The 10,221-nt window shown below is 46.8% G+C and overlaps 2 protein-coding genes across 2 annotated transcripts; one reads left to right on the forward strand and one right to left on the reverse strand.

Annotated features, from left to right (window-relative positions):
* Window positions 1-191: 191 nt before the first annotated feature.
* On the reverse strand, window positions 192-2,700 carry TSSK3 (testis specific serine kinase 3). Its single transcript, XM_089479092.1, has 2 exons — window positions 2,529-2,700; window positions 192-928 (listed from the first exon to the last, which is right to left on the reverse strand). The coding sequence occupies exons 1-2, from the start codon at window positions 2,698-2,700 to the stop codon at window positions 267-269; spliced, it is 834 nt and encodes a 277-aa protein (XP_089335218.1). The 3' UTR covers window positions 192-266.
* Window positions 2,701-6,777: 4,077 nt separating this feature from the next.
* Window positions 6,778-10,106, forward strand: FAM229A (family with sequence similarity 229 member A). Its single transcript, XM_089479460.1, has 3 exons — window positions 6,778-6,809; window positions 8,220-8,357; window positions 9,891-10,106. Exons 2-3 carry the CDS (start codon window positions 8,239-8,241, stop codon window positions 9,991-9,993), a joined length of 222 nt encoding a protein of 73 aa, XP_089335586.1. The 5' UTR covers window positions 6,778-6,809; window positions 8,220-8,238; the 3' UTR covers window positions 9,994-10,106.
* Window positions 10,107-10,221: the final 115 nt, after the last annotated feature.

The following is a 10,221-nucleotide window of genomic DNA, read 5'->3' on the forward strand; positions in this document are numbered from 1 at the left end:
AGCCAAACCTTTCTTTTTAGGCTTGGTGTTATTTCAAAATACGTAGCTTCCTGCACTCCAGGCAACTGTGAACTCCCCAGAGAACATGCAAAATGCCTGTGAAGTGATTCTTCCAAACCCCCCCACCCCAAGCCCACAGACGCATGTCAAGATGGGCGTAAGGAGAAACCAGAAACGGAGCATCCCGTTAAAATATATGTGAGCATTTTGGAAACAGCCTGTCCCCTTTTTTATTAGGGGAGGGGTTTTGTCATGGTCCTTTCCCCTCAGGAGTTGGCCAGCCACGGGTGCCAACTCACTTCTTCGATGGAAGGCCTGAGGATCATGTCCGGCTCCAACAGGCTTTTGAGGAGGTCTTGGCATTCCTCGGAAATCCCCAAGTGTCCTGGGATGGAGACCCCTTTTTGTTGGTGGCAGAGCATCTTTGGAATGTCTGTGTCGTCGAAGGGCAGGTTGGCGCAGAGCATGACGTACAGCACTACGCCCATGCTCCAAATGTCCCCCTTCCGGCTGTCGTGGGGTACCCCCTGCAACACTTCGGGGGCGGCGTAGGCTGTGCTTCCACAAAACGTCTGGCTCAGCTCCTTCCGGTTCTTGGGGAGTAGCTTCGCAAAGCCAAAGTCAGTCAGTTTCAGGTTGAAGCCCTGAAGCAGGGCATTCTCGCATTTCAGGTCACGGTGCGCCACGCCACAGCCGTGGCAGTAGCGGATGGCCTCCACCAGCTGAAGAAAGAGGGCTTTGGCGCGGCTTTCAGGCAGCGGCCCTCCTTGCAGGACACAGTCAAAGACGTCACCGTCCTCAGCCAACTCCATCACCAGGTAGATCTTCCCGTCCGTCGACTCCAGCATCTCGTACACCCGGATGATGTTCTTGTGGTCCAGGCGCTTGACGATCTGGAGTTCCCTGGGCAGGAATCTCTCAATAAACTCTGAGGAGTAGAAGGACAGAGTTAGCTGAGATGCTCATTGACTTACTCCAGGGGCAGGGGGTGGCTGTCATGCAGAGTGAGTTGTTGCTGTGTGCCATCAAGTCATTTCTGACTTATGGTGGCCCTAGGGCAAACCTACTACAGGGTTTTCTGCGGCTGAGAGTGTGTGACTCACCCAGTGATTTTTCATGACTAAACAAGGCATTGGACCCTCATTTCCAGAGTCATAGTCTAATGCTCATATCTTTAGATTTTAGTTTAAACTTAATTCTGCATTAAAGCATAATGGTCAATGCATTAATGCGCAGTAGTTAAGTGTCTGTACTGCAGCCACTCAAACGGCAAGGTTGCGAGTTCAGTACCAACCAAGAGCTCAAGCTCAACTCAGGCTCGCATCCTTCTGAGGAGGTTGCTAAAACGAGTCCCCAGCTTGTTGGGGACAATTAGCTTATACATTGTAAACCACTTATGGAGTGCTTAAGTGCGCTGATAAGTGGTATCGAAATGCACTTGCTATTGCTATTAATGGGGCCTTACTCTTTGCTCAACAGGTTCGGCACCTTGGATAGTTGACGTTTAAAGTTCAAGTAACACTCAGAGTTGCTAAGCTGCCCACTGAAGTGTGAGTCTCCATCTCACGCTCATTTAATTTGATTCAAATCCCATTTCCTTCCCAAAGAATGAGATTCAAGGAATAGGAATACTTAAATAGGACAAATGTAGCTGAAAGTGAGCATCAGCAAAAGGTGGAAGCCCTACCTGGTGCTGAATGTACCTGTTGAAGCATCATCTGAATGTGCTCTAAGACAGCCTCTTCCAGGGATTCTGAGAGCTGAAGTGCAAAACCTTGGAGGATCAGAGCTCTCTAGCAGAGAAATCAAAGCCCTTCACTCCACTACAAAGCCAGGACGGAGCCCAGCACCCCTAGGAAATGTTTGGTTAACGCTTGCACCCCTACAAAACTAATACCACATTTGATGAAGTCTAATTTCTAACGTTTAAACCTCAAATCGAACCACATATAATAACTGCAGGCGAACAAACTGAACTTGTTAAAAAAAATAAACTATTAACTCAGTGCAATCTAAACTGAGCATTTAGGTTCTAATCAGGAAATACTATTGCAAATTGTAAAATTCTCCCCCTTTGCTTAAATGAGCATTGAGGCTACTATCTATGCAATGCAACCACATACTGCCACTTCTCAAGGCACACTAGGAGTGGGCTGAGTGGTGACTTGTGACTTTTTACTCAATGATATATACTACTCTTTGTTGCACCCTCTGCAATTTCATCTCGCACCCCTTGGGAGTGTCGGCTCCCCATTTTGGGAGCTCCTGTTCTTGAGCAAACCAATGAAACCACAACAGTCCCAGTGAGATGGCTGCAATATGGGCCAAAAGCAATGCTTTTCCAAAGCAAAGGCATGCATTTGCCAAAGAAATAACGTCTGCAGTGGAAGAGCTTAACCCCCTAACACACATATACATACATACATCCCACCACCTGGAAACATACTCCAGGTTGGACATTATCTCCTAGAGAGGTGCTACATTGAGCCTCATCAGTCTCCTCCTTGACAGTCCCCTCTGTGTCTTACCTTCTGGTCCTCCCATTTTGTCTATAATCTTCACAGCCACTTTCCGTTGGTGTTTTTTCGAAAAGGCTTCCTTGACCTTGGAGTATGTTCCTTCTCCGATGGTTTTGCCCACCTGGTAACCATGGGAGAGTAGGAACTCCTCCATCGTGCTTTTCACCTGCTCCTCCGTCATTCTCAGGACATCACGTCATCACCACGTCTATACATCGCCGTCTGGTTCCTTCCAGACCAGGGTCTGCATTGGATGCAGCCCAGGACGCTAGATCATTTTATTACCTGCCCAGACAAAGTCCTGTGATGAGGGGGTGGACCTGAGGTGGGACATCTTGAAACTTGAAGCCTCCATTGTGATGCAACCTTGTGTTACCCATGCACCACTGGAGGTTGTCGTCTGGCACCAATGGGAGGAGGGCAGGCATCTTCCCTAACCAGGACAAGTAGGGCTCCAGCCTCCAGGCGCTCGCCAGTGCTCTCCGGCCGGGGCATGGGTTAACCTGCCAGGAGGCCCAAAGCTTGGAGGCCTTGCATAAGACATTATTGGTAGCCTAGGTAGGGCTGTTAGTTGTCAGTGTTGGACATGGAGAGTTAAGTTAGTATGTTGTTGACCCCCACCATGGAAATCTGTTGGCTTGAAACTCTTTGGCAGGGTTTGGGTCTCGCTACATCAGGCTAAGAGTAAGTATCCTATTCCCTTCCATTCTCCTTTTTCTATTTATGGCAGCGGTTCTCAACCTGTGGGTCTTGACCCCTTTGGGAGTTGAACAACCCTTTCACAGGGGTCACCTAAGACCATCGGAAAACATATATTTCCAATGGTCTTATGTACCGAGACACTGCAATTTTATGGTTGGGGGTCACCAAAACATGAGGAACTGTATTAAAGGGTTGTGGCATTAGGAAGGTTGAGAACCACTGATTTAGGGAGAGAATATCTAGGGTCGACACTGAAAACTGGAGATGGTTCCTATGCCGTTGTTGTGTGCCTTCCAGTCAATTCTGACTTATGGCAACCTTAAGGCAACTCGGTGATGGGGTTTTCTTGGCAAGACTTGTTTGTATGGGATTTGCCTTTGCCTTTCCCTTCCTCTGAGGCTGAGAGAGCGCAACCGACCCAATGTGCCTCAGTGAGATTTCATGGCATAGATTCAAATTCTGGTCTCCAGAGTCATAGGCCAACAACGCTCAAACCATTATGCCACACTGGCTGCTATGTGTTGCAAATACCTTTCTTTAAATTAAAAATCCCAGGACTGGATGGAATGGAACCATCTAAGTTAAAGTGGAATCGTACCACCATAACTGTGTAGTGTGAAGATGCTCCAGAAAGCCTTTTGGCTCCACTTTCTGCCTCCCAACCCAAAGTACCACAAAGTAATTCAGATAAGGGCATGATGGGACATATCACTCCAACGTTAGCTGCCAATAACCAAAGGTTTGTTGACTTTGCTAACAAAGGATGGTGCTCAATCTGGCATGGTCAGTAAACCTCACAAAAGTTCATTTTGGTTTAGCCAACCATATATTATAAACCTCCATAGGGCAAGATTTGTTCACAGGGGGTTTGTCCAGGTCCTGGTTTGTGTTCATATCATCCTGTCCTGTAGGCAATGACTATCACTAGCTGCGTGAAGTCAGTTTTCTTTTTAAAACAACCAATGTAGATATAATTCATGACTGTATGAACTTGTGTGTCCTCTCTCAGCTATCTTCAATAAGCTAAAAGGTTGCAAAAGTTTATGGAAATCAATAGCAGGAAGACAGTCAATTCTCAGTCATGGAGCACCATTTTGTTGTCTGATTTCAGTCTGTGTTGGCAATTTTGCAGCACTCCAAATGTTGCATCTCCCAGCAGCTATAGCCAAGAGTGAGGAGTGCTGGGAGCTGCAGTCCAAAAACAAGGTCTGGAAGGCTGCCTGATTCTTGCCCTTGGTTTCACATGATCATGTATGTTGATATGTTCCTGGCAGATTAATTGGATGCCACCTTCATGCATGACAGCAAAACGTTTCACTTGAAGCCAACATTCATGATGCTGAGTATCTTAACTCCAGGTTTAAACGTTTAGGATGATTTGGCATCCAGAAACAAACGGGTATTATTTAAGTATTTCTTGCAAGGATTCTCCAACGTCTTCATTACAGATTGGAAACATAGAAAACATACATTAATTGTAGCCAGGAGTCTAACTGCAAAACAAAACAGGACAAAATGAGTTCATTGCCTGTCCGATGAAAGTTCTCTCCCCTAAATCAATTTTTCCTCTAGTTCCCAAATTCCTAGCCTTGCAAGAGTGTGAGATACTGAAATTATTCCCCCCTACGACTCTATTTTTAAATACTCAAGTAAAGTTTGAAGTGACTGCAATGCTAGAAATTTGGGAATTAGGAGAGAGAAAAATCATGGGGGTGCAGAATTGTTATTGGGAGGGCAGTGCCCTCATTTTGTCTCACCCACACACCTCAACTATATCCCTGTCCTGTATTTTAGCTTAAGCCAAACCCATTCTTAACTCTTAAGGGATTCCTGGTGGTTCTTGATCTAACCAAGAGGTGGGCAACTGCAGCAGATCCAGGGGTCAATTTTCTGCCTTGGACCATGGTTTGTCTGTACCCCATGAGTTTCCAAAACCAACCAACCAACCAACCAGAAGTGATTGTAAGCTCACTTCCAGTTTTGAAAAATGGTGCAGGGAACTCATGTAACTCTATTTAAAATGCATGTTTGCAAAGGTCCCTAAGGCAGCACTGGGGATAGTAAGGATGGGGGTTAGTTGATGTCCATCAGGGTCTGAAGGGTCACATACTATAATTCCTACCACCCAACCAAAATACGCAATGATGGCTTGGCCTCTGTTGAGCAGTGTATGTTTTTGCACATGGGAGACAAAGCTACTGCCAAGCATCACTTTGGTGGTGGGTTTCCAAACTACATATCCCAAGAAGAAGGAAGATGCCACTGAGGGGGAAATTGCTAGAAGCGGACATTCAGGGTAGAAATAGTAATGCCCACATAGCAAGCCTACTTAATGGTTATAGATATCTGGAACTGTTCTTTAAAACACCAGAAGGCACCAGCTTGCCCATGTCATGCCCTCCAACTGTCTCAATTTGGCAGGGACAGTCCTGATCAATCCTCTGTCATACCGTTGTCTCAGTTCCTTTTAAAATGTTCCAGCTTCTCTCTCCTCCTCCCCTTTTGGCAGGGATATAAATGGTTATAAGCAACTACGTCGCTATAATGGCAGCTTGACCAAAGCCATTTTAAAATGCTGGTTGTGAAGTTATTATTCCAAAGTGAAAGCTAGGTGCCAGGCAGTCAGCTTGAGATGCCCTCATAACTGTCCCAATTGGGCAGAGACAATACCACTTAATACTCCTTTATCCCACTTAATTCAGCTGCTTTTAAATTGTCCCAGTTTCTCTCTTCTCCTCTGACTTTCCCTTCTTTTGTCCTCATCTTACTTCAGTTGCTGCAAACTGAGTTCAAAGTCCAAAAGTGGTTTGCACTCCATTAATTCAGCCAAAGAGGAGAGGAGACAGAGGAATCTTGCCCTCCCCAGTTGTCTCAGGCCAAAGCAAACTGCTGCAGCCTCTCCTAGCTTGTCTATGCTTCTTCATTAATACTTCTTACCATCTTGACCAGTCACTGATGTGTCCTGGTTTTCATCTGTGGAGTGTTGGAGGGTATGCTGGAGAAGCAATGGACTCACTAACTAAGCTCTTACCTTCCAGTGATTCGAGGCATCTGGGATGGTCTTGGAAAGCAGGGCCTTCTTGTTAGCCAAATACTAGTCTGGAGACCCACCACACTGGCCTTGTTGTTTTGTGATCCATCCTCCATGAGTCCACCCTTTCTCCCTCTGTCCTTTTTCCGTTGCATGCTCCAAACAGGGATGCTTGCTTGAGTTCTCCCTGTAGTAATTCAGGAACCAAGTGCAAGTCTGTAATGAAACAGGAGAGGAGAAGGTTTTGGAAACAGGAAGGATGCTTCTTGAGAAGAGAGAGGGGACTATGAGACCCATGTTCAGAGGGTCTGAAGGGGAACAGGGTGGCTTGGTTGAGCCAGAGGTCCCCCCAGAGTGGAGTTCCCTGGCTTGGAGGCCACCAGGCTGAGAGAAGGTCAGAATGGATTATGATGCAGGGAACACTGCCTGCCCGGGTCACAATGGAGCCGAGCGGGCGGCTGGCTCTCTCTGGGCTCCCTGCCATCCTCCTGCCCTTTGCAAGAAGGCACCACAGGCTGGCTGGTCGACTCAAGGGAGCACTCCTCCGCCTTTGATAGGTAAGGCTGGGTCAGCAGAGGGACCAGGAGACCAAGAGGTCCAGGAGGAGTAGAAGAGGGATGGAATCAGAGAGGTGGAAAGAGCTGGAAGGACCATTCGGTCCAATCCCTTTAAGCCACAGAGGGATACAAGAGACCCTCAAAGGTCAGGGACGTAGCTAGGATTTTAGGAAGGGGGGGGGGTCCAGACTAAGTGCCACCATTATAATGGGGCTTGGGTGCGGCGGTGCAGCAGTACACACCATTAATTTTTCTAATGGAGGGAGGGGTCCGGACCCCAAGACACCCCCCCCCCTTGGCTACGTCCCTGCAAAGGTGCCTCTATTTAAAGTGCTCCAAAGAAGGAGAGTCCACTATTTGACTTTCAGATAGTCCTTAGAGTAAAGAAGTTCTTCCTAATGTTTAGGTGGAATCTCTTGTAATTTGAAGCCACCAGTTCATGTTCTAGTCTCTGGTAAAGCAGAAAACAAGCTGGCTCTATCTGCTTCATGCTATCCCTCCAGATATTTGAAGACGGCTATATTGACACCCATCAGTCTTCTCCAAGCTAAATAGACCCAACTCCCTAAGTTGTCCTCCACAAGGCTTGGTTTCCAGACCTTTGACCGTCTTGGCTACCCTTCTCTGGACACATTCCAGCTTGTCCACATCCTCCTTGAATTTTGGTGCCAAGAACTGGTCATACTATTCCAGGTACAGTCTGACCAAATCAGAATAAAATGGCACGATTACTTCCCTCAGTCTGGATGCCATATTCCTACTGATGCAACCTATAAATTATATTGGCTTTTTTGGGGAAGAGGTGAAGCTGTGATGCCACACTTTGGGTGTCTTCTGAGGTGGATCCCACCCAAGCTGGTTGTCTTTCTGAATTAGGATCTGCTTCCAGAATCTCATCCCTGTTATGCTCTCCTGAGATCTTAGCTAAGTCTCTCTCCATGTCACTGTGGTCCCAGTACTAATAGGTCCTTTGGAAGCATTTCCAAAGAGAGTGGCAAAACTTCTGAATGATCTCTATAGCCATTTAATACAATAGTAGTCTTGAAATATCTGAAGGGCTATGATGTGGAAGATGGATCGAGCTTGTCCTTTGCTGCTCAGGAGGGTAGGACCTGAATTGACGGATTCAAGGTGCTAGAAAGAAGATTCGGACTAAACTTCAGGAAGATCTTCATGATGGTAGGAGTTGACTACTTTGGAAATGGTGGATCTTCCTTTCTTGGAGGTCTTGAAACAGTGGTTGGGCAACCAGCTCTGGATCAAGACTCCTGCTTATTCTGGGGGGGTCTTTCTTAATGACACCTTTCTCCAAAAATGGTGATGTTCTTGGGCTTGGTGCTTGGCTTGTTGCGGGACCACAAATGGCAGGGTGGCCAAAGAAAACCCACTGACCCTTTCCCTCTTCCTCAGACAGGTCTGGGGCTCGGTCATGAGCTCCCAAGAGACCCCACAAGCTCGGAGATTTCCAATAGAGGCAGGAGATTCTCCCAGCCTGGCGACCGCCCCTGAAACACAGGAGCCGGTTGCACCTGAGCGCACTGCAACAAGGTGAGGAGAGGACCGGGATGTGGGAATCCTGTGGCCCCCAAACTCCCAAAGCCTACCTGAATAATTAAAAAAACTCTGAACAAAACTCCCAAATTGCACTTCTGGAGGTCTTTGAAGGGGAGATAGTTTTGCATTCACAGGTTAAGTCTCCCTTATACAGAATTCCAGAATCCAAGATATTCCAAAATCCAAAATTGTCTGCATGGGTGGCTGAGAGAGCATTGCCTTTGCTTTCAGGCTATGTGTATGAGGCACATATGGAACATCAATGTTGTGTTTGGACATGAGTCCCATCTCCAAGAGATTGCATTATGTAGATGCAAATATTCCAAAATCTGGGGGAGGGGACTCCGAAATCCAAAAGACTTGGATAACAAAGGAGACTCAACCTGTAATGACTGGTCTAAAATATGATACAGAATTTGAATTTGGCTTGTGCATCTGCCAAAATGGTGGCATGCAGACCATGTGGGTTTAAAGGACCACAAAGATGCTGGATTAGCTAACCTTCCAGGACTGCACATCCCATCACAGCGGAAGAGACTGAGCTCCCATGTGTCCTTATGCTGCACAATGTTGTAAAGCCAGGGGAATATGGGATACCTAATACCTTTGGCATCTTTGGGGGAGTGCGGATGGCACTGGGGCACACTCCTATCAGTGCCTAATACCTACCACAAACCATAGCTTTTCATAACTCTCAGCATAAACCAGGCGTTAGGAATGGAAACACTCAAAAAACGGTGGCAGAACATTTCAATTTCTATTATTATTACTGCATCTAAATGGATCTGAGGAAGTAGATGGAAATCTGGGAAAGCTCATGCTGCCAACTTCTTTATTTCAGTTAGCTTCAATATTTCTCTACATATTACTACTATTATTGCATCTAAATAGATCTGAGGAAGTAGACGGAAATCTAGGAAAGCTCATGCTGCCAACTTCTTTCTTTTAGGGAGTCTCAAAGGTGCTTCAAGATCCCTTTACCTATTGATTTTACAGACTATCATTACCTTTGAATAATATAATAATAATGGCTCCATACAAACAGGCCAAAATAAAGCTGCTTCGGGTCACTTTGGAGGTATGCTGTTTAAATGATGCATGTGTCCTAAGAGTCCGGAAGCTGCACCAAAGCCATGCTCCAGTCCTAAGGAGCATGCATTATTTAAACAGCATACCTCCAATGTGACCTGAAGCAGCTTTATTTTGGCCTGTCTGTATGAGCCCAATGATATGCATCTGAGGAAGTAGACTGAAGTCTAGGAAAGCTCATGCTGCCAACTTCTTTCTTTCAGTTGGTCTCAAAGGTGCTACAAGATCTAAGTACTGGTCCTACAGATTAACGGGGCTGTATCTTTGAACTCGTCGCTCTTCAGACGTGTTTGTCCCCAAACTGCTTTCACGTCATACCAGTGTGGGGACGATGGGAGTTGCCATCCATTGCACCTGAACAGCCTGACTCCTTTCCATGTGGCCATCCTGGTATAATGTGCTCATTCTTTCTTCCTTCCTGTCTTTCTTGGCTGGCAGGCAGCTGCGACGATGTCCTGGATGCCACTGCCTGACGTTGCCCAACGTCCCCATTGACGTCTACATTGCCATGGGTGGGAGCCATAGGCCACGAACCACCTGAAGGCTCCCTCCGGCCGGGCTCCAGCGCTGAGGCCACGGCGGCTGTCCCAGGGAACACACTGACAGCCGGACAACCGCAAAGCAAGCCACACAAAACAGTGACGCACATTTTAATAAAAGGACACCTTAAAACGTTTTCATGGGCCCTCTTTTTCAGAGGCGGTCTGGTTCGCACACGTGCGCATGGCCTTCGTTCACTTTTTTGCAGGGCAGAATGGCTGAGGGCAAG

The sequence above is a fragment of the Sceloporus occidentalis genome, unplaced genomic scaffold (assembly GCF_023333645.1).
Source record: "Sceloporus occidentalis isolate IW3139 unplaced genomic scaffold, rSceOcc1.0.p SCAF_13, whole genome shotgun sequence".
In the NCBI taxonomy this organism is placed as follows: Eukaryota; Metazoa; Chordata; class Lepidosauria; order Squamata; family Phrynosomatidae; genus Sceloporus; species Sceloporus occidentalis.